At 45.2% G+C, this 24023-nt stretch overlaps 2 protein-coding genes across 5 annotated transcripts in view; one reads left to right on the top strand and one right to left on the bottom strand.

Annotated features, from left to right (window-relative positions):
• Window positions 1-773, bottom strand: part of ALDH5A1 (aldehyde dehydrogenase 5 family member A1) — a 38985-nt gene extending 38212 nt beyond the window's left edge. For 2 of the 3 annotated variants that reach the window (XM_074398519.1, XM_074398520.1), the window contains exon 1: window positions 350-773. In XM_074398519.1, the coding sequence (XP_074254620.1) occupies window positions 350-703 (354 nt within the window). In that variant the 5' untranslated portion in view covers window positions 704-773. The remainder of the gene's footprint in view (window positions 1-349) is intronic. The other variant, XM_039462571.2, reaches the window with a different exon arrangement.
• Window positions 774-3633: 2860 nt separating this feature from the next.
• GPLD1 (glycosylphosphatidylinositol specific phospholipase D1) overlaps window positions 3634-24023 on the top strand; it is a 69376-nt gene continuing 48986 nt past the window's right edge. The window contains exons 1-7 of one of the 2 annotated variants that reach the window (XM_074398518.1): window positions 3634-6403; window positions 6835-6917; window positions 9495-9550; window positions 17417-17495; window positions 21082-21179; window positions 22117-22227; window positions 23089-23137. In XM_074398518.1, coding sequence (XP_074254619.1) covers window positions 6279-6403; window positions 6835-6917; window positions 9495-9550; window positions 17417-17495; window positions 21082-21179; window positions 22117-22227; window positions 23089-23137 — 601 coding nt within the window. In that variant the 5' untranslated portion in view covers window positions 3634-6278. Of the gene's footprint in view, window positions 6404-6438; window positions 6918-9494; window positions 9551-17416; window positions 17496-21081; window positions 21180-22116; window positions 22228-23088; window positions 23138-24023 lie in introns of those variants that run through there. The other variant, XM_003927301.3, reaches the window with a different exon arrangement.

Genomic DNA, 24023 nt, shown 5'->3' with positions numbered 1-24023 from the left:
TCTCACTTCCCCGACACCCCTCCCCTTCTCCCCGCCCCTCCACGGTTAGGCTTGTTGACCGTAACGCTCAGCTGGTGGTACTAGGCGCTCGGGTTCTGCCTCCCCTACTGGGCCGTGCACACGTTTGATGAGGCTGCAGGGCAGGGGCCGCGTCCCCAGCGCCCAGCGCAAAGCTGCAAACTTATTCCTGGTCGTCTCCCTTCTTGTTGCTCTGACTCTCCGCATTGTGTATCCCTGGGAGCCGCGCACCGGAGGGAGGCGACGCGGCTGGTTTCTCCTTGGGGCCAAGCCCTTCTCTCCCCGCCGCGCCTCCGGCCAGCTCTGGCCCCCTGAACCCGGGCGCTCTCACCTTGGCCGAGACCCCCCTCCAGCTGCAGAAAGCCTTGTAGGCGGCGCGCACGGCGGCGCGGGCCTCGGGCACCCCGCAGTCGGCCACCATGCCCAGGGCGGCGCCGCTGGCCGGGTCCTGCACGGGGAAGGTGGCGGCGGCCGGGAGCCAGCGGCCGCCCACGAAGCTGTCCGTGCGCAGCAGCGCGGCGGAGAGGCTCGCCAGGCCGCCAGCATAGCCGCGGAGCGGGGCCGGGCCGGGCGCGGGACCCGAGGCAGCCACCCGGCCGCCGGCGCGGGGGCGGAGGCGGCAGCCGGGAAACGTCCACCCGAGGCGCCGGGGCCCGGAGCTCCGCAGCCAGAAGCAGGTCGCCATGGCCCGGGTCGCGACGGCGACGGGAAACAGGCAAGCGGGCGCGCGCGCACGGGAGCGCGGGGGTCAAGGGGAAGCGGGAGGAGCGAGGCGGAGCCGGGGGCGCGCGGGGGAAGAGCAGGAGCCGGCGGGAGGCGGCCGAGCCGCGGAGCAGCGCCCTCTCTCCGCGCCCTTCGCGCGGCACCACCGCCCTCTGGACCTTGCACTGAGCGCCGCGCGGCTTCGCTCCGGGCGCGACCTTCTCCCGGCAGAGGGTTGGGGTCGGGGACGGAGGAGGCTCGCGGGCAGATGCACCTGCGGCACTTTTCCTCTTTTCGGGTACTCGGTCGTCACTAACTGCTCCCGAGCCCCCCAACCGCTGCTAGAGACCCGCTTTCAGCATCTCCCCAAATTCTGCATCCCCGGAATGTGTGCGCGGTCTATAGATGGGGCTGGTGCCTGCGCTGGATGCCAAGGCCGCGGTCACGCGTCTTCGTCGCTGAGCTCCGCAGCACTAAGGGTGCATTGGGAGCGATGGTTCCCTGAGGGCGCGAAGTGTGACCCCGCGTTCTGCCGCCTGGCTGCTTTTCTGGCTGTGTTAGGCATTATCTTAGGGGCGCTCCCGATAAATAACAGCGCCTTGGGAGGAAACACGCTAGAATCCAAACTCAGTCTGTTGCCGACAGGCTGTGTGACCTTCGACAGGTTAACCTCAGTCCAGTCACATAAAATAGAACCAAATCTACCCCATGGGTTTGTTGTGACATAACGTAAAATGCTTATGACAGTTGCTACTTTAAATTCAGTATAGTGCTCAAAGTCGTACTAGCTCCCCTAGGTCAAGCCGCTAGGAGGATTAAAGTTGGGCCACCAACTAGCAAAAGGAAGCATTTGTCAAAATTAACCAAGGTATAAGGATTGAACACCTTTAAACAGCGTTCTTTATCCGTTCAAAAATTAGACTTGGGCTTAAAACTCTCAAAGCATCAGGGAAGCTTAAAGCCTAATGAGAATAAAAATAAAAATAGCAGGTCTTTGCTGGGAATTTGTGGGTGCAAATGAAGCTCAACCCCATGCACTGATTTTCGGTTACTAGTCTCAATATAGCTCCTCCCTTGCTCAACTCCTGCAGAGTTTCACCTTTTTCTAGGACGTTGAATTTTTTTTTCTAGGACTTTTGCAAAATACTGAGGCAGTAACGTTAAATTTTGACTTTGTCTTTTGCTGAGTCAGGCCGATTTTGAGCCAGTCATATTGGCACAATTGATAACAGCAGAGTTTAATAAATTTCAGCCTACTTTCTTCTTTGATTGCAGGAACTGGGGAGAACCAGGCAGTACTAATAGGGATGTCGGCCAATGGGTACCTGTGGTCCCAGCTACTCGCAGTTGGGGCTGGGGAGCTGGTGTGTTTAGATCTCCTACCTGCAGAGGGAGAGGGGCGTGTGTGTGTGTGTGTGTGTGTGTCCGTGTGTCCGAGACTCACTCTGTCGCCCGGGCTGGAGTGCAGTGGTGTGATCTCGGTTTCCTGCAGCCTCTGCCTCTTGGGTTCAAGCGATTCTCCTACCTGAACCTCCCGAGAAGCTGGGACCACAGGCATGCAACACTACACCCGGCTAAGTTTTGTATTTTTAGTGGAGACTGGGTTTCACCACTTTGGGCAGACTGGTCTCAAAAGCCTGACCTCAAGTGATCTGCCCTTCTTGGCCTACCAAAGTGCTGGGATAACAGAATAGCGCATTTCTCTCTCCTCCCTTCCTTTGCTTCCTCTGTCCCCGTACCCGTCCCTGTCAGAGTACAGTGGGGCCATCTTGGCTCACTGCAACCTTCGCCTCCCTGGTTCAAGTGATTCTCCTGCCTCAGCCTCCTGAGTAGCTGGGACTGTAGGTGCCTGCCACCATGCCCAGCTAATTTTTGTATTTTTAGTAGCGATGAGGTTTCACCATGTTGGCCAGGATGGTCTCCATCTCTTGACCTCGTGATCTGCCTGCCTCAGCCTCCCAAAGTGCTGGAATTGCAAGCGTGAGCCACCACACCTGGCCAGAATAGCCCATTTCTACTGGCCTGGGGAAATCATTTAATTGAGGCTTCAATCAACTGAGGCCCAGAAAAGTCAAGTTAATTGTGGCTGCCTCTCTTGTTCAAAAATTGCTCTAGGGCCAGTGTGGTGGCTCGCACCTGTCATTCCAGCACTTTGGGAGGCCGAGGCAGGCGGATTACCTGAGATCAAGAGTTCGAGACCAGCCTGGCCAACGTGGTGAAATCCCGTCTCTACTAAAAATACAAAAAATTAGCTGGGCATGGTGGCACATGCCTGTAATCCCAGCTACTCTGGAGGCTGAGACAGGAGAATTGCTTGTACCCAGGAGGCGAAGATTGCAGTGAGCCGAGACCGCGCCATTGCTCTGCAGCCTGGGCAACAAGAGCGAAACTCCGTCTCAGAAAAAAAAAAAAAAAAAAAAATTAGTCCACTTACCTTTTGAAGGTTCTATTTCAAACGGTGCCCACTTCCTTTCCCAGATAACTTACACTTTAGGCACAGTAGGGACGATACTGAGGGCCCTTAAAACTTTTAGGAGCACTCAAAAATGTTAAATTTCTTCTAAAATCCAAAGAAAAAAGCTTTCCCGTGGCATATTAATATGTTAATCACATAGCAATGCAGATGTAAAATGTGCTTTCTATTTATTGTTTATTTGTGTAACAGCAAGTACTTCACAAAGGCAAAAGTGCCCGGAGCTTAGAAAGTTCACAGTGTGCCCCTCCCGTCTCCCTCCAGTTTTGTGGCCCTCTGCAAGGCCCCATTCCAAGAGTAAACAATTCCCTCTGGGCTCCTGTCTTACTTCCAGCCTGTCCTGATGCCGGTAGCACCTGGCTGGGTGTCCTCACCAGGACCTACAAGGAGGAGACCACCAGGTGAGAGGGACGTCTTCCCTCCTTTCTCCTTTGCCTGCCTTTGTCCCGGGAACCTCTGCTCCCCAGTTTCCACCCTTATCCCCCCTATTTTCTTTCTTTCTTTCTTTCTTTCTTTCTTTCTTTCTTTCTTTCTTTCTTTCTTTTTTTTTAAGACAAGATCTTACTGTCACCCAGGCTGGAGTGCAGTGGTGCGATCTCGGCTCACTGCATCAGCCACCTCCTGGGTTCAAGTGATTTTCCTGCGTCAGCTTCCCGAGTAGCTGGGAGGGCAGACGCGTGCCACCGTGTTCATAACTATCACAGTTCCTAAGCAAATAATTTCCTCTTATTTTATTACATTCATAAATTTATATCATTCTGTACCTCCAATACAAAATATATAATGAGAAATTGAGACATTTGTGATTAGTACTGTTTGGTAATTGAACCCATTTCTTTTTTTCTTTTGTTTTTTTTTTGAGATGGGGGTCTTACCCAGGCCGGAGTGCAGTGGTCTGATCTCGGCTCACTGCAACCTCAGCTTCCCAGGTACAAGCAATCTTCCTGCCTCAACCTCCTGAGTAGCTGGGACCACAGGTGCAAGCCACCATGCCCGCTAATTTTTTTTTTTTTTTTTTTTTTTTTGGTAGAAGGATTTTGCCGTGTTGCACAGACAGTGCTGAGATTACAGGCATGAGCCACCACGCCTGGCTGAACGCGTTTCTTTGGTGCTTTTTGGATGGGTTTGTTTTATCTTACCTGGTTAGATACTGTTTCCAGGCAGTATTACTTTTTCCCTGGTGACCCTCTGCAACCCTCTGACTGTAATCATTGATTGACTGCTCTTGGATCTTCTCAGAGAGAATATGCAAAGTCCCAGTTAATCATTGCCACTACCTCACCCACAGGCTGTGGAAGGCCCAGAGTGAGAGGGAGGCACGCTCAAAGGCCTCTGGTGGCCAGAAGGGGTGTGGAAACGTGCTGACACTGCATGGACGGTGGGCACTGGAGGAACAGGACGTGCTCCATTGGGGGTGGCTGGCTCTTCAGCTGTCGCTGGTTGTCATATGACATAGGAGTCTCAGTTGGTGATGCCAGTTCTTTGGTTTTTAAGAGAGCCAGAAATCTAGATTGCTACATGAATTTTCTCATTTAAAAAAAGTGTATAAACTTTAAAACAAGTTTGTAAACTTGAGGTAAGTTTACAAAACATCTTAGCCAAACAAAATGTATGGCCTCTAGGCTAATGAAGGGTCCAGAGGCCATATGCCTGTTAGTCTGGAGGCCATATGGCTGTGTGTTTTGTTTGGCTAACAAGCTGTTTTGTAAACTTACATCAAATGTATTTAAGTTTAGCCCAGCTCTGAGCTAACCTGGGCCTACTGCACTCAGGTTTGGCAGAGCTGGGGAATTCCTTTCCTTGGGGCTGTACAGGTAGCTGTGTTAAGCTTACAGAGGAAACTGTTGGACACACAAGTAAGCGTCTCAAATTGTTCTACTTTTTATCTGTCTCTCTTTTCCTCCCTTCCTCTCTCCTTCCCTCCCTCCCTCTCTCCCTCTCTTTTTCTTTCTTTCTTTCGTCTTGCTCTGTCACCCAGGCTAGAGTACAGTGATGAAATCTTGGCTCACTGCCGTCTCTACCTCCCGGGCTCGAGAGATCCTCCCACCTCTGTCTCCCCAGTAGCTGGGACTACAGGCACCTTCCACCATACCGACTAATTTTTGTATTTTTAGTAGAGATGAGGTCTAAACATGTTGATCATGCTGGTCTCAGACTCCTGACCTGAGGTGACGCACCTGCCTTGGCCTCCCAAAGTGCTGGGATTATAAGTGTGAGCCACCAAACCTGACCAAATCATCCCACTTTCGATTCATCCTTTCTTTTTTTTATTGTAAAATTCTGTTTTTATTATACTTTAAATTCTGGGGTACATGTGCAGAATGTGCAGGTTTGTTACACAGGTATACACGTGCCATGGTGGTGGTTTGCTGCATCCACCCCGTCATCTACATGAGGTATTTCTCCTAATGCTATCCCTCCCCAATCTCTACCCCCTGCTATCTCTTCACTAGCTCCCTCATGCCCCAACAGACCCCAGTGTGTGATGTTCCCCTCCCTGTGTCCATGTGTTCTCACTGTTCAGCACCCACTTACGAATGAGAACATGCAGTGTTTGGTTTTGTGCTCTTGTGTCAGTTTGCTGAGAATGATGGTTTCCAGCTTCCTCCATGTCCCTGCAAAGGACGTGAACTCATCCTTTTTTATGGCTGTGTAGTATTCCACGGTGTGTATGTGCCCTATTTTCTTTCCTTTCATTTGGCTAACCTGAGAGTGAATACCATTTCCTCCTACTCTTTTAGGACTGCATCTCTTGCTTTTAATGTAAACTATACATAATTTATGCTTTAAGATTACCATTTGTTCCATGAAGAGCTGAATTTTTCCTATGGGTTAAGTGCAGCTGGCTACCTCATGACTTATCCTGAGCTTAACATTTTCTAAACCCTGTCTCTTGGCCCTAAATCTGCCCCCTTCCTTCCACCTCCCAAGTGCAATTGGCATCTTTGCTTGTGCTGCAGGAATCTGGCCTTGCCATGGGCTCTGGATAAGCCTATTACAATAGCCAGAGGTAGAGAGACCAGGAGTGGCCGCTCTTGTGTAATCCCATTCAAGTGTCAGTATCTGTTGCCAAATACTGAGAGAGATGCCAGTTCCAGCTGATCACTATAGAAGCTTTCCCCACACTTGTGGCTTGGGAGGCGGAGGAAGCAGGACAAGACAGCCTGATGAATGCGTAGAAAGGATGCGGGAGAGGTCCACCCCTATAAGGTGAGCTGCTCCAGTATGTTGACTGTATGCACAGGTGAACCTTTTTATAGAAAGCAAAACGTATCTGGAGACAGCTTTACTTGCGTGTCTACAGAAATTTCATGTTAAAATGAAATTCAGAAAAAAAGCCTCTGGCAGAAGATGCTGTGCTTCCGGCCTAAGGCTTTTTAGATTTCGGTTTATCCTCCTCCCCCCACCCCCAGGAGTACAGTCTGTTTGCTGTTCTGGTGAAGTTAAACAGTAGTTGAACAGTTGACTTCGTTGGAAAATGATAGGGTTTTGAAATGAGACTGGGTTTCCTGGGTCAGTGACCTGCTGAGAGAGAAGCAGCGGGTCTGCGCCTGGATTTCGGAGTCAGGGTGCTGCCGCAGCTCTGAGCCTTCCCACGTCCCCAGAGAGCCTGTGGGGAAGGAGAGCATGTCTGCTTTCAGGTTGTGGCCGGGCCTGCTGATCGTGCTGGGTTCTCTGTGCCGCAGAGGGTCATCGTGTGGCATTTCAACGCACGTAGAAATAGGTAAGTACCGGTGCCTTGTTATGTTCCTGAGGGGACAGGAAATCTGTGAAAAGACATTCAGGAAGAGATTGAAAATCCAGCCCGTGGATGAATACCGTTTCCCTCGTGACTGAGCTGAGTGGCCTGACAGCTGGGAGGAGAAGGCGGTGATTGCAGTCACGCAGGGCTAGAGGTGGGCAGCATGGCTTCAGTTAAGGGGCAAATAAAGAGAGCGGATGCCCTGCTGGTCACGGCGCCCCTGCGTGTTTCTGTGGGTGGGGAAATAGCAGTTCTGTAAACCGGAGTTTGCGATGCAGCGGCCAGACTGACATAATGGGTGAGGAACAAGATGGGTGGAATATGGCAGGAGTGAGAAATGTACTTTTGTGGTTTTACGTGTCCTAGGACAGGCATTTCCAAGTATATGTAAAGAGCCACGTGTGGCCATGGCAGTGGGTCCCTTGAGTCACGGTGCCGTAAAGGCGCTTGGCGTCAGGAAGGGCAGGGAAGTGAGGGAGTTCTGTAATCCGCATTCACGGTGCTGATAGGATGGCAGGAGTGGGGGAAGAGGGAGGGGATACCAAGCCAGTGCCACCGACCTCAGGGGCAAAGGCAGAGTCATCCTGGATATAGGGAGATGGTACCACAAAGACTTACTTAAAATTTTTATTTTTCTAGTTTTATTGAAATTGTTGATACACGTCTGCCTTGTGAAGTGATTAATGCCATCCTCCATCGCCTCTCATAGCTATCACGTGTTTTGCATATGGGATGAGAACACTTAAGATCTTTCTTAGCAAAAGGATTTGGTTCTTTTAGGAAGTGTATTTGTGATGTTTTAACACATGAAAAGGGTGAGCTATGATAACATTCTACCGCAGTTTTCAGATTAATTTCAGATATACCTGATGTTCTGAGTTTTCTTTAATTTAGATAAAAATGAGAGAATTTAATAGTTACACTACCTCCAGAAGTTTCAAAGAATAAGATTATAGGCAAAATATGAAAATGTATCAGTGTAAAATAGACCTATATACTGACCTATGATGGGCGAGAACCTGTTACGACAGAATTTGACTATCTGAAAGGACACTAGAGGTCGCCAAGTCCAGTTCTTTTCTGTTACGCATGAAGAAACTGCTACTAGACAGCTTTACAGCTCACTTGTTAGTGGCCTGGCCTAGAGTTACGGGTCCTGACAGTTGGTCTCGTGCTCTTTCGGTTAAAAATGTGTTGCTGGAAGGGAGCCGTGAAACAGTGGAAAAAGACTCAGACTTGGGTCTCATTCCAGCCCTGCAGTAAGCAGATGTGTGACTGAGCAATGAGGGGGATGAACTTCTTAAAGAATTCTGAAGTGTCTTCTAGTTCTGTGTTCTGTGAAGTTGAAATTGTCAGAACTACAGGGTGAGCTGATAACGAACAAATATAAATGGTAATATTCAGGTTTTAAATTCTTAGAGTTTAAAAATTTCCAAGACAGATTGCATCTGAAATGTTAATAAAACCAGATAATTGCTTGGCTTCCTTCAGTAAGTACCAAACAAAGGTCTTAATGGATATTTAAAGAATAATATTTATGTGAACGTAATGGGTGGCAACTCCTGAAATAGAATCTGCACAGATTCTGAGAATTTTTTTTTTTACATAGAAAAAGACTAAAACTCCATCATTTATTTACTAATAAATGAGATGATTTTTATCAATATTTTGGTTTACTTTCTCATTTCTTATAAAGAGCCTGAGTGGAAAGTTGGCATTATGTGAGTGAGTTAATTAGAAATTTCTCCATTCAGCCTAAATCACTGGAATCCTATACACAGGTTATTTGTATGTGGGGATTGTGATTTTTATGATATTAATGTTTATAATATAGTGGTGGCTATGTTTTTTTGTTATATGAATTTTAAAAATTGGATGTGATTCACAACATAAATAAGGTATTACCTTCAAATGTCACTTCACAGGGAATGTTAGTCTTCTTCTTCATTATTGGGAGATTCAGGCTATGGGTGGGTGTCTGTATACAGGTGGGTGCGGGGTGGAGTAAGTAGCCTTCTGATACTATTTTGTTCTTCCAAAGTGGTCCAGTGATGAAACACCTTTGAGGTTCATTGGTTAATCCATAGGTTAGGTGTTACATTGAATTTTGTACTTAGGTTTATCTACCTCAGTACTGAAGCGAAATATGATGACAGTTTCCTGAGTTCCTATGAAGTGTAAGCCAGTGTGCTTGTCATTCAGCATTTATTTTCTGTCACTTAGCAGTTATTTCAACCAACCAACCCACACCATTGGTATTTTTTAACCTTGTTTTTCTGTAGGAGGGAACTGAGGTCTAGAGAGGTTGAATAGCACTAAAGGTGATAGAGCTATTTAAGAGTTAAGCAGAAACTAAATCACTGTCTAAACTTGCTTTGTACTATATAAATACTGCACAAATCTGATTATACCTAATGCAGATTGCCAGTGAGTGCAAACTTATTTCATTTCCTGAATCCCTGACAGATAATCACGTGTTTTTCTTTGAAAACAATCTTGACTGAGTTACATTTTCAGTAATACTTGCACTTAGTTGATTGATGTATTTATTTCTCTCAGGACACAGAGCGCTGGAGTTTCTTGAGCTTCACAATGGGCGTGTTAACTACAAAGAGGTAGAAATCTTGATTGTTCTTTTCTTTTTGTGCATTAGCTAGCTTCTATAGGTGCCAAACGGAGGTCCTAATAGATATTTTAACAGTAATTTTAAGACTCATTTTGGCTGGGCACAGTGGCTCACCCCTGTTACCCCAGCACTTTGGGAGGCCGAGGCAGGTGGATCACCTCAGGTCAGGCGTTCGAGACCAGCCTGGCCAGCGTGGAGAAACCCTGTCTCTACTAAAAATAAAACATTAGCTGGGCATGGTGGTGCTTGCCTATAATTCCAGCTACTCAGGAGGCTGAGGCAGAAGAATCGCTTGAACCCAGTGATTCCATTCAATTGCAGTGAGCTGAGATCGCACCATTGCACTCCAGCCTGGGCAACAAGACTGAAACTCCATGGGAAAAAAAAGACTCATTTTTAATTTCTTCGTGTTTAATGTTATGAGACATTAATATTATGGTGAAAAGGTATATGTCTACTCCAAGTGCTCCTTGAACATTTTATATGTATCTTACATATAGCACACTTTAAAGATTTTGATATGAATCATAATTTGAAAAAATACTTGAGGAATTTTAAAAATAGTACATTTTTGAAAATTTACTCCTCTTCTCTGTATCATTAGAATGTTAGTAGATGTGCTGCTGAGGAGAGTACATCTGTTTTGTCTTCATTGTAGAGATGGGGTCTCACTAGGTTGCTCAGGCTTGTCTTGAAGTCCTGGGCTCAAGCAGTCCTCCGACCTTGGCCTCCCAGAGCACTGAGATTACAGGCGTGAGCCACTATGCCTGGCCTATCTTTTTTGTTTTCATAAAGAAAAGCCATAATTGAGAGAGATCATTTATTTTCCACTTCTTGTTACTGTGTGTTGCACACACATTGCGTCACCAGGAGGAGAAGGAAGTATTTATTAAGAAATGGGCACTGAGATTCTCTGTCCGACTTCTGTGTTCTACTGTATCCTAGTAGGACTAGCCCATGACTCACCTTTACCCATCTTCACATGAAAACATTCTGATCCTGTGCACTGTTTGTTCTATAGCTAAATACTACTTTGTGACAAAGATGTAATTGTTTCACACCTACATTCGGTAAGTGGTTAGCTTCCCTTCTGACATCAGAATTGGATCATTTGATAACATTAAGTCTTGATAATCCATTTGGGAAGCAGCATGGTAAGATAACTGAAACTGACTGTATCCTCAAATCATTTCACTATGTAGCCTGACCTACATAGTGAAACCCTGTCTCCACTAAAAATACAAAAATTAGCTGGGCATGGTGGCAGACACCTAGAGTGTCACTGCAGTGAAGGCTGCAGTGAGCCAAGATTGCACCACTGTACTCCAACCTGGGTGACAGAACAAGACTCTGTCTCAAAAATAAATAAAAAATAAAATAAAAAAAACCATGGTCCCAGTTACTTGGAGGCTGAGGCAGGAGAATCGTTTGAACCTGGGAGGTGGAGGCTTCAGTGAGCTGAGATCATGCCACTGCACTCCAGCCTGGGCAACAGAGTGAGGCATTGTCTCAAAAAACAACAAAAATTAGGTGGGCATGGTGGTGTGCCCCTGTAATCTTAGCTACTCAGAAGGCTGAGGCAGGAGAATCGATTGAACCTGGGAGGCGGAGGCCACAGTGAGCCGAGATGGCACCGCTGCACTCCAGCCTGGGCGACAGAACAAGACTCTGTCCCAAAAATAAATAAATAATTAAACCATAAGTTAACATGGAAATACCACCAATTGTAATCCGCCACTTGAGGATTTACTGTCGCTTTCACCACGTCCATATCTTTAACTCCTTTCTCTAACGCTGAGAAACCTGGCTCCCATTATTCTCAGTATCTTTATGTGCTCTTTCTCCTTTATGTAATCAATTTCTTCTTTTTTTCCTTTTTTTTTTTTTTTTTTTTTTTGAGGTGGGATACTGCTTTGTTGCCTAAGATGGTCTTGAACTCCTGGGATCAAGTGATCCTCCTGCTTCAGCCTTCTGAGTAGCTGGGATTGCAGGCATGGGCCACCAATTTCGTGATCATGCTTAGCAAAGCTCCTTAGCCTGACAGGGGCAGATGAATCCCCTTTGCCCAGAAACGAATAAAAAAATAAAACTAAACGTATATGACAGACACATAAAGAAGATATACTGTAAATGACACGGGAAAGGTCAATACTCTTAATTGCTTATGTATTTCATTAACATTTTTTGAAGCAATTTCAGATTTGGAAATGGTTTTACTTTTAGGGCTTAATTTTTATTCATTTTCTTTTCTTGTAAGACAGGGTCTTGCTCTGTTACTCAGGATGGGGTGCAGTGGCATGATCTCGGCTCATTGCAACTTCCACCTCCCAGGTTCAAGCGATCCTCCCACCTCAGCCTCCTGAGTAGCTGGGACCACAGGTGCATGCCACCACAAGCAGCTTATTTTTTGTATTTTTGATAGAGATGGGGTTTCAGGATGTTGCCCAAGCTGGCCCCGAACTCCTGAGCTCAAGTGATCTGCCTGCCTCAGCCTCCCAAAGTGCTGGCATTACAGGCATTACAGAGCCACTGTACCCGGCCTTTACTCATTTTCATTTTTATCAATTTGGTAGGTAGAAAATGGCTTTTGTTTTAGGTTTAATTGGCATTTTAAATTTTTTTTTTTTTTTTTTTGAGACTGGGTCTGGCTCTGTCACCCAGGCTACAGTGCAGTGGTATGATCTCAATTCACTGTAACTTCCAGCTTCCAGGTTCAAGTGATCCTCTCAACTCAGCCTCCTGAGTAGCTGGGACTACAGGCGCACACCACCACACCAGGCTGATTTTTGTATTTTTTGTAGAGACAGGGTTTCACCATGTTGCCCAGGCTGGTCTCAAACTCCTGGACTCAAGCAGTCTTTCTGCCTTGGCCTCCCAAAGTGCTAGGATTACAGGCATGAGTATCATGCCTGACCTGGCATTTTAATTATTAACTTATTAATGAGTTTAAATATATTCTCAAGTATTTATTGGCCATTTCTGTCCCTTCTGTGAATTGCCTGTCTTTTGCTAATTTTAGTATTACGATATTTATCTTTATTTTGACATGTAAGAATAGCTTATTTATGAACGATATTAGCCCTCAATCTAGGAAATAATTCTCATGGCTATTTATTTTTCTTTTATTTATTTTTAACATGCAGAAATGTTCAATTTTTGAGTAGTTAAATGCATCAGTCTTTTCTGCTACAGTTTCTACTTGTAAATGATGCTTAGAAAAATCATTCCCACTTCACGGATATACAATTATTCACTTAAATTTTATTCTGTTAATTTTATGGCTTCATTTTTGACATTTAACCTTATAATTCATCTTTCGTTTATTTGGGTATAAAGGTTGACAGGGATCCAGTGACTAGCCATTGCTAATATTAATTTCAAGTCACTATCACCTAGGGCAGTGGTCTCCATGTTTCAAAAAACCGGGGACTGGATTCCTGGAAGACATTCATTGTATGGATGAGGTGGGGGATGGAGGGTAGATGGTTTTAGAATGAAACTGTTTCATCTCAGATCATCAGGCATTAGATACTCGTAAGGAGTGTGCAGCCGAGATCCCTAGCATGTGCGGTTCCCAGTGGGAGTCACACTTCTCTGAGAATCTAGTGCTGCCGCTGCTGTGGCAGAAGGGGGAGCTCAGGTGGTACTGCTTGCTTGCCCACTGCTCCCCTCCCGCTGTGTGGCCCCATTCCTAACAGGCCACACAGTGGCACCAGTTCACAGCCTGGGGACTGGGGACACCTGCTCTAGGGTGAACGTGGGTTTGCCCGTTCAAAGATGGTATACTTGTTGTTGTGGGGTTGTGGCATCACCATTTGTTGACTACTCTATGCATTATTCATTTGTTAGACATTAAGTTACATGTATGCTTCACTCTGTTTCTGTACTTTTTTTTGGTGAGGGGGGATGGAGTCTCACTCTGTCACCCAGGCTGGAGTGCAGTGGTGTGATCTCAGCTCACTGCAACCTCCACCACCCAGGTTCAAGCAATTCTCATGCCTCAGCCACCTGAGTAGCTGGGATTACAGGTGCCAGCTACCATACCCGGGGAATTTTTGTATTTGCAGTAGAGTCGGGGTTTCACCATGTTTCCCAGGCGGATCTCGAGCTCCTGACTGCAGGTGATCCACTTCTGCTTCTCAAAGTGCTGGAATAATAGGCGTGAGCCACTGTGCCCAGCCTTTCTGTACTCTTTATTCTGCTTCCCTGATCTGTTTCTTTTGGTTTCAGTATCATACTATTTTTGTTTCTGTACCTTAAGCATATATTTTTCCTTTCTTTTTTTTCTTTTCTTTTTTTTTTTTTTGAGATAGATTCTCACTCTGTCACCCAGACTGGAATGCAGTGGCATGATCTCAACTAACTGCAACCTCCATCTCCCAAGTTCAAGCTATTCTTCTGCCTCAGCCACCTGAGTAGCTGGGATTACAGGCGTGTGCCACCATGCCCCACTAATTTTTCTATTGTCAGTAGAGTCAAAGTTTCACGATGTTTCCTAGGCTGGTCTCAAACTCCTGATCTTGAGTGATCCACTCACCTCTGCCCCTTAAAGCTCTGGGTTAACAGGTGTGAGCCACTGCGCCTGGCCTTTCTGTGCTTTTTGTTACATTGATCTGTTTCTTTTGGTTTCAGTATCTTTTGTTTCTATAGCTTAAAAAGGCATTTTTCTTTTTCTTTTTCTTTTTCTTTTTTTTTTTTTTTGATATAGGGTCTTACTCTGTTGCCCAGTCTAGAGGGCACTGGCGTGATCATGGCTCACTGCATCCTCAACTTCCTAGACTCAAGTGATCCTCCTGCCTTAGCCTCCCAAGTAGCTGAGACTACAGGCAAGCACTACCATTCTTGGTAAATTTTTAAATGTTTTGTAGAAAGAGGGTCTTGCCATGTTGCCCAGGCTCGTCTTGAACTCCTGGCTGAAGCAATTCACTGGCCTTAGCCTCCCAAAGTGCTGGAATTATAGGTGTGAGCCACCTTGCCCAGCCAAAAATACATTTTTGGTGGATCACCTGAGATCTGGAGTTAAAGACCACCCCAGCCAACATGGCAAAACCTTGTCTCTTCTAAAAAAATACAGAATTTAGCCAGTGTGGTAGCTCGCACCTGTAATTCCAGCACTTCGGGAGGCTGAGGCAGGTAGAACACCTGAGGTCAGGAGTTGGAGACCAGCCTGGCCAACCTGGTGAAACCCCATCTCTACTAAAAAATAAAAAAACGAGGTGGGCCTGGTGGCAGGCACCTGTAATCACAGGAGGCTGAGGCAGGAGAATCACTTGAATCTGGGAAGTGGAGGTTGCAGTGAGCCGAGATCACGCCACTGCACTACAGGCTGGTGACAGAGCAAGACTCCATCTCAAAAAAAAAAAAAAAAAAAAAAAAAAAAATCCAAAAATAGATTATTCTATCTGAAGGATACATCCTTCCTTAGTCTTCCTGTTTATTCCCTAGCAGTTTGGTATTTGACATAATTTTCAAAATTTACTTGAGATTATTTTATCACATTAAATAGCATACCTGTCTCACTGGGAGAAGCAGATTGCACAAGTCTTAATACATATAAGGAGCTTAGAACAGTGGCTGTTAAGTAAATAGCCAGTAAGGTTAATTACTATTTTTCAGTGACAGAAGTCCAACTCAAGCTATCTTCTGGGAAAAAGTGGACTTTATAGGTTCATATAACTGATACCTGCAGTGTGAGACTTGGCCCAGAGTTCTAGACGGTTTCTGTATTTCTCCACGTGGAGGATACTGATAGTGTACGACTCTGCCTCAGAGGTCAGCAGCCACAGGTGAAAGAGGGTATCTTCCCAGAGCTCTAGTGGAGGTCTTGGGGAAGGTATGAACTGAACTAACTTTGCTCAGGGGTCAGTTTCTGAGTCAAACTCTGGTGAGGATGGGTGTGCTGGTCACTTAGCCCTCTGGTCAGCCCTACCTGAGTGGTGTGGAATCGGCTTTCTGCAGGAGAGGGTGATTCTGCCTCTAGAAGGAGGACAATGGGATACTGGTTAGAAAAAAATAAATGATAGTATCTTTCCTTGTGTATTAATTTCTTGAAGTACTTCTTTGTTGACTCCGTATGGTCCACATTATTAATAAGTTCTTATTTTAAAAAATAGGGAGCTGGGCGTGGTGGCTCACACCTGTAATCCCAGCACTTTGGGAGGCTGAGGCGGGTGGATCACAAGGTTAGGAGTTCGAGACCAACCTGACCAACATGGTGAAACCCCCGTATCTACTGAAAATACAAAAAAAAATTTTAGCCGGGCATGGTGGCATGCACCTTTAATCCCAGCTACTCAGGAGGCTGAGGCAGGAGAATTGCTTCAACTCTGGAGACAGAGGTTGCAGTGAGCCGAGATGATGCCATTGCACTCCAGCCTAGGTGACAGAATAAGACTCTGTCTCAACAAACCTGGGGGGAGGGATGTTGCCAGACTTTTGCTTTTACTGCCCAGTGTGTCTATCAGAGTTCATTTGCAGATCATGGAAACCTCTCTGCTAGTTTAGACAGGGAAAGGATTAATTCTCTAACCAAAAATTAGAGAATTCACTGCTTACCAACTGGGTGAACTGTCGGAGCAGACTAAGCCAGGTGCTGAGAAAGGACTCCCAAAATCATGCACAGAATGGGCTTTCCAAGGAGCAGCTCCTCATGCCACTGACAGTCACTGCCCCATTTGCTAGCTACAGATTCACCTGTCTCATACACGGTTTGTAAAAGCAGCAGCCACCACCTCACCTGTTGGTTCTGGGACCTCATCACCACCTGAGGCACCTGCCTTTCTAACAGTACAGTTGCCCTGTCCTCTGCCCATAAACACGTGCGAAGCCAGAGCTGTGGCACCTCTGCTGCAGAAAAACCAGAAGGCTCCATGGTGGAGGCTGGGCCGTATCGGGCTGAGTTGAGACAGCCTGGGAAATATAGTCTGTGTTTTCTAGCCTCTGGCATGCAGCTAGACATCCTGTAAGGGACTCAGAATGAAAGGAAGTGAGCCAGTGGAACAAGGAAGAACACTGAAGAAATCTACTTTCACATAATTTTAAAAAAGAAAGGACTTTTTATTTTGCCCTCCCAAAACACAAAGGATGTTACCTTACACTAAAAACTCAGGTAGCAACTATAAACTGATGCGTAGATACATGTGTGTATTTATGTGTATCTTTCTCTTTATACTGTGAATCATTGAAAATTTTATAAAAGCCAGCTCTGGGCCAGGCATGGTGGCTCACACCTGTAATCACAACACTGAAATCGGCTGAAATCGGTGGGTCACCTGAGGTCAGGAGTTCAAGGTCAGCCTGGCCAACATGGCAAAACCCCGTCTCTACTAAAAAAAAAAAAAAAAAAAAAAAAAAAAAAAAAAAATTAGCCAGGCACACCTGTAATCCCAGCTACTTGGGAGGTGGAGGCAGGAGAATTGCTTAAACCTGGGAGGTGGAGGTTGCAGTGAGCCCCATTGCCCACTCCAGCCTGGGCGAAACTCCATCTCAAAAAAACAGCAGCAACCAAAAAGACCGCTCTGGGTCAGTCACACAACCTTAAGGCCTTAGGGAAATCCTGCTTTACTGGGTTGACAGAGAAAAATGAACGAAAATGAAATTCAGGTAAGTGATTTCTGCTATTTCTTAATTAGCCTTTCTGTGTTTGGGAGGGAAGAACCTGACGTTATAGACTGTTGCGTGTTACCTTTGATTATGCATGACTTTTAATCATTCATTTACTTGGTGCCTGCTTTTCTTTTTCCCTTTCCTTCCGTCCATACACCCATAGTTCTAGCATCTCATGGGAAATCGGTGGGACCTGCACTCCACAGGCTGTTGACTGGCAGCCCCTAATCTTTGTTTTCCTGCTCTACAGCTGTTGCTAGAACACCAGGATGCATATCAGGCTGGAACCGTGTTTCCTGATTGCTTTTACCCCGGCATCTGCAAAGGAGGTAAGATGAAGGTTTGAGGACTAAGTAAAGTCACTTTTACTTGGTTAATAGGAATAGCTATGACTTAAAATACATATGTGTGTATTATGTATTTTTAATTGCACAGTATATTTTCCATTATTGTTGGTTAATGACTTTGTTTACATAGTTGCATTTTCCATTTAGCTAAAACTGACCTGCGGAAGCACAGAAATTCTGAAAACTTTATTTTTTGGTGAAAACATAATACAAGACATTTTGCAAGAGATAAAAGGGTCCGAGTTTGTGTTCCTTCTATATTAGCATGTGACCTTGAAAAAGTGGCTTATACACAGAATCTCAATTTTCATGTCTTGGCAAAGACAATGCCCGCCCTGCTTCCTCACTGGATTGTCCTTGTCATTAATGCACAGTATTTTGTCAAGTGTTAAACAAATCTCAGATAGTGTTATCTGTGAGAGTTAAAGAGGAAAGAAACATGAAGAGAGACTTAACAGTCAAAGACAGCTTTATTTTGAAGAAATAAACCTGAGAGGGGCTTCTGGCTGATTTTGGTCGGGAGTGTGCTCTCTCAGTGTGCTAACCTACCCTGCGTTAGCCAGACAGACTCCATCTTGACCCCCGCCTCACCCCTCCTGCCACTCCTCCCTTAAGTGCATACCTGGGTCTTGCTACTGTGCTGGGTCACGCTGTACTTAGAACTATCAAAACATAGAACCTTTGTGACCACAGCCTGCTTGGCAAGCCCACTTGCCGTTGTGAATGCCCCCATCCTTGATTGATTACATGACAAGTACGGTAACTGGCAATCATGGAAACCACATGTGTATACCGTCTTTGAAAAATTAACAGTCATGAGAACCTCCTGCCTCCTAGTTACCGGCCTCCTTATCTAACTTGCTTGTTGTGCTTCTGTAAACTCCTCCAGCTAGGCTCCCCTTCACATACCTAAATCAAGGTATAAAAGATCATCAAGCCCCTTCCTCAGGCATAGAGAATTTGGAGCCTTAGCCGACTCCGGGTCACCGGCTAATTAATAAGGGGCTCTCAGTTTGAAACTGAGAGCATGGCACTGTTCCATCTAACTCACCTGGGTATAACAACGGACTAAGAGTATTTATTGGTGAGAGAGCTTGGAATGTTTCTGTGTGGGGCAGAAGTTTATGGTGGGGTTGAAATGTCTCTGGTCAGAGGGAAAGTTACCTTGGGGCTGAACATTTCTCCAGCTGGAGGGGAGGTTATCTCGGGGCTGGGACGTCTCTAGTAGGGTGGGGGTTTGGAATGTTTCTGGTTGGAGATGTTATTTGTGGTTTGTGGTTATGCTGACCCTACCCGTTAGGCTGATGCCCTTTGAATTTAGGCCGTTTTTGGTCAAGATGAACTTAAAATGGCAGTGCTCGTCCAAGTTGACGATCCTTCCCCTATGTCATTATCAGTAAATTAGCTTCATGGCTTGTATCAGTCCAGGCCCCAGGAGGACCCAGAACTTACGCTCAAACTGAGTAATTCAACAGGAGCTTAGTAAGGGCACCATTTTCAAAGATAGGCACAGGAGGTGAGGAATTGCAAAAGATAGTTCGGTGGGGGGAGCAAAGACTGGAACCATGGAGAGAGCCATCTGCATGAAGAAAAGCACTCGACCAGAGCTGGGCCTTCAGCTGAGTGGCATAGCCAGCCCACTGTGACCCCACACCAGGGGAGCTGGGAGAATAAATATCCCAACTTCGGTGTCTTCTTTTTTAAAACAAGTTCCACTTCAGTTTTTATGCCTTTTCCCACATCTTACCTTGTCTCATACATACCTAATTCAACTGCAGTTTTCTTTTTCTTTGGTAATTCACTTTTATCTTTCAAAGGCCTTTAGCTTTTTTAGATACTTAAGTGCCAAAGAAAAATCTCCTTCTGTTTTTTTTTTTTTTTTTAAATGTATTTATATATTTTTTAGAGACAGGGCCTTGCCCTGTTGCCCAGGCTGGGGTGCAGTGATGCAATCACAGCTTTTTGTAGCCTCAAACTTCTGGCCTCAAGTGACCCTCCTGCCTCAGCCTTCTGAATAGCTGAGACTGTAATAGGTGTGTTCCACCATACCTGGCTAATTTTTTATTTGTAACGTTTTTGTAGAGGTGGGTCTTGCTCTGTTGCTGAGGCTAGTCTCAAACTCCTGGTCTCAAGGGATTCTCCGACCTCAGCCTCCCAAAGTGCTGCATTACAGGCAAAACTCTTCATTTGTATTAATTTACCTAATATTGAATTAGCTTTTATAATTACAGTAACAAGGACATCTGGTTTAAACAGGGTTAGAAGTGGGTCGGAGCGACCCTTTTGTGAGCTATGGTATAGACAGGTAAGTTCAAGTCTCTAGGTGTGGCTTGCCAGCTGTCAGCCTTCAGCAGGCCCTGGGGGGACTTTATTTGCTTCCAGTCTGTAGGATTTACAGAGGGATCAGGAAGCTTCAGTTCATCTGGCAATTTCTTTAAATTGAGGTTGTTCAAAAGAGCTCCTGCTGTATTTAATTCTGGAGTTTTACTGTACTCTGGAGAACTAGAATTGTTTAAAGCTTTATCTCTAGGAAAACAGTTGGAGCAAATCAAACGTCTTGGTTCATTTTCAGAAAAACAAGTGATTTCATATGGCTTCGGCAATTGTCACTTTAGGAACGGCATAGAAAAATTAAACCGAGGGATCTGAATTCTGCGGTTTTGCTTTTAGTTTGCTTTTAGAAACATTTGGCCCTCCATGAGGCTTTTGCGGCTTCAGGAGGTTTAGCACAGCGGCCACTTCTGTCTTTCCTACCCTTCTTGTGGGGAAAAAAGAGCTACCCGGGACACCCACTGGCCCACTCAAACAAGTGCTTGGAAGTGTATGAACTAGCTTTTATTTCTTGTGCTCTTAAAGAGGCTGACTGTGAGGGGCAAGGAAGACATTTTTTAAAAGCCCCCAAAATAAAACCAAAGCTCAGCTTGTGTCCTTACCTTCAGAGCACAGCAATGGACACACTTGCAGCCTCCATTCTAAGCCGGTAGCCAGCCTGGAGATGTGTGACCGGTTTAGGCTCCGCCCTTCTTCCTGTCGGCCCCTTTGAGTCATCAGGCCAACGATACCATGCCTCTTCAACAATCTCAGCTGGCTCTTCGGGTTTTTTTCTTTTCTTTCCTCTTCGTTTGTTTGAGGCAGAGTCTCACTCTGTAGCCCAGGCTGGAGTGCAGTGGCGCGATCTTGGCTCACTGCAACCTCAGCCTCCTGAGTCCCATTTCAAGCAGATCTCCTGCCCCAGCCTCCCAAGTAGCTGAGATTACAGGCATGTGCCACCATACCCAGCTAGTTTTTGTGTTTTTAGTAGAGATGGAGTTTAACCATCTTGGCCAGGCTGGTCTTGAACTCCTGACCACGTGATCTACCTGCTTTGGCCTCCCACAGTGCTGGGATTACAGGCACGAGCCACTGAGCCTGGCCTATTTAAAGGCTTCTTTGGAATGTCAACAGAAGAAACTGAGGGGCAAGGAGGGAAAGAGAAGAAGGGACACAGCAGTGGGTGGCTGTGGAAAATTGGATTGACACTCTCCAAGTTTTAAGAGAGAATCCAGAGTCCTGCTTTTTGTTTTGTCAGGAAAATTCCATGATGTGTCTGAGAGTACTCACTGGACTCCGTTTCTTAATGCAAGCGTTCATTATATCCGAGAGAACTACCCTCTTCCCTGGGAGAAGGTAGGTGTGGTCCTCTAATCCTTAGAATATTTAGCACCAGACCTGCCTTGTACTGTTTTCGGACTTGGTTCACCCCATTTATACCACTCCGTAGGCTGCTCGCCATTCCACCTTGTGTCATGTGCATTGCTTGGACATAGTAGATGGTCAGCTAATACTTGAATTACTTAGAAACACAATTTGGGATGTATCACTTCATCATTTTGCTCCGATAGTAATTAATCTGAAAGCACTTCTAACAAACACATCACAAAACATTTCTAAAAGTCCTTATGGTGTGTGTGTGTGTGTTGTTTTGTTTTGTTTTGTTTTTTTGAGACAGTCTCACTCTATCTCCCAGGCTGGAGTGCAGTAGCATGATTGGGGCTCACTGCAACTCCACCTCCCAGGTTCAAGCAATTCTTGTGTCCCAGCCTCCTGAGTAGCTGGGATTATAGGCATGAGCCAGTGCACCCAACCCCCGCTTTTTTTTTTTTTTTTTTTTTTTTCTTTTTTTTGAGACGGAGTTTCACTCTTGCTACCCAGGCTGGAGTGCAATGGCGCGATCTTGGCTCACCGCAACCTCCGCCTCCTGGGTTCAGGCAATTCTCCTGCCTCAGCCTCCTGAGTAGCTGGGATTACAGGCATGCGCCACCATACCCAGCTAATTTTTTGTATTTTTAGTAGAGACGAGGTTTCACCATGTTGACCAGAATGGTCTCGATCTCTTGACCTCGTGATCCACCCGCCTCGGCCTCCCAAAGTGCTGGGATTACAGGCTTGAGCCACCGTGCCCGGCGGTCCCAACCCCTTTTTTAATAGCTAGAAACTGCAGTGTACTCACCTGAAATTTTTTGTTACGTTTCAATAACATAAATGATTTTATATTTATTAAAACTTTTCATATGATTGTTGCTATGAAATCACCCAAACACACCTGACTCTACTTGTTTGACAGGACACAGAGAAATTGGTAGCTTTCTTGTTCGGAATTGCCTCTCACATGGTGGCAGATGTCAGCTGGCATAGCCTGGGCATTGAACAAGGATTCCTTAGGACCATGGGAGCTGTGAGTACATCCCTTTATGGGGAATGACTTTATGGGAGGGATACTGTCACACCTAAGATCAAAACCTGACCGTCTTAAAAGAAAGGAAAATGTTAGGTTGTTCAGACTTCTGCCCATAGCAGTGTTGGGTTAGAGGCCCCATCTTTTCCAATTCCTGCCTTTCATTCGTCTTGACAACTGTGTAGATTGATCCACAAGAGCAGAGCAGCTGGTGTATACTGAAGACAGTGATAGATGCAAGGTTTTGTTTCAGTCACGAAACTATTTGAGAAATCTTAGGTTTTATTCAAGCCGTGTCTCTTAATAAGGATAGGAATACCTGCCACTTAGTTCTATTTAAAGTTAATATTTCTACCATTTTGGACATTTTGTTTTTAACTTCCTATATGAAAATGCCATATCCCCAAACTGAAAATTGTGATCTTACATGATGACTTAGCCTCTGGAAGGCCCCTGGTTAATGTTAATGACATTCTGTTAGAATGTGTGTTATATTTAATTGGTGATATTTATTAAACATTTATTAAACATATAAAATGTTTAATTTTAAAAGGTATGTTTAAATGTTAATTACAATGTGTTAGAAATTTCAACTTCAACTCAGAAATTGTTACGTATACTCTATAAGGCAGAATTGTCTGTAGTAGCTTTATTACTAGATGTATGTATCCAAATCAGTTGCCTATATATATGTATACATATTTTTAACTAATAAAATGTTAGTGTGGAAGTCGAGTCTATTACGCATCCTCAGCAGTTCATTGAGTTAGCTCTCTTCTCCCCACCACTCTCTTGTTTGTGGGAGTAAGGGTTGGGGCCACAATTTGTAATACACACCAGACGGTTCTCTTTCTTTCTCAGATTGATTTTCACGGCTCCTATTCTGAGGCTCACTCGGCTGGTGATTTCGGTACCGTTTATTTGTATTTGCCAGATTTCCTCCTTGTGCTATAGTTCACTTATAATGAGATCACTACTGTGCTTTGAATGTGTCTTTAATATTTTGCCTGTTGCATGTATTCTCTAAGGCTGCAGTTTATTTAGAGTAGAGATGTACCTCATTTAACATGGAGATGTAGTTCTAAAAACTTGTGTTTATTTTTTGTTTAAAAAACTGCATTTTATTGTTAACATGTCATAATTTCAGAAAATCTTTACTTATACATTGGGTTAAAATTCATGAGCTAGGCTGGGCGCGGTGGCTCACGCCTGTAATCCCAGCACTTTGGGAGGCCGAGGTGGGTGGATCACGAGGTCAAGAGATCGAGACCATCCTGGTCAACATGGTGAAACCCCGTCTCTACTAAAATACAGAAAATTAGTTGGGCATGGTGGCACGTGCCTGTAATTCCAGCTACTCGGGAGGCTGAGGCAGGAGAATTGCCTGAACCCGGGAGTGGGAGGTTGTGGTGAGCTGAGATCACGCCATTGCACTCCAGCCTGGGTAACGAGCTAAACTCTGTCTCAAAAAAAAAAAAAAAAAAAAAAAAATTCATGAGCTAATGTCTCTACTCTCCTAATACTTTAGCCTTAAACTGGTGAACCCTACCTTTTGTCTGCAGTAGTAAATTACTGTTAAATATTTAAACTAGGTGGTGAATGGTGTTTAGTAAAAAGAAACCCTTATGGTGTATATTTCCCTCAAGTAAAACAAAAAACACCTTTGGTTATATGGCTAATTGTTTCTTAATTTATATGCTTCACTAACTAAGATTTTTACAAGTTGCTTTTCCTTAAGAAAAAAAAAAAAAAGGCATGTCTTTACCTAAAACAATGAACAAAAACATGTATTGATG

This window comes from Saimiri boliviensis, chromosome 4, assembly GCF_048565385.1.
Source record: "Saimiri boliviensis isolate mSaiBol1 chromosome 4, mSaiBol1.pri, whole genome shotgun sequence".
Classification (NCBI taxonomy): Eukaryota; Metazoa; Chordata; class Mammalia; order Primates; family Cebidae; genus Saimiri; species Saimiri boliviensis.
This window is presented reverse-complemented; position numbering and strand designations above follow the sequence as displayed.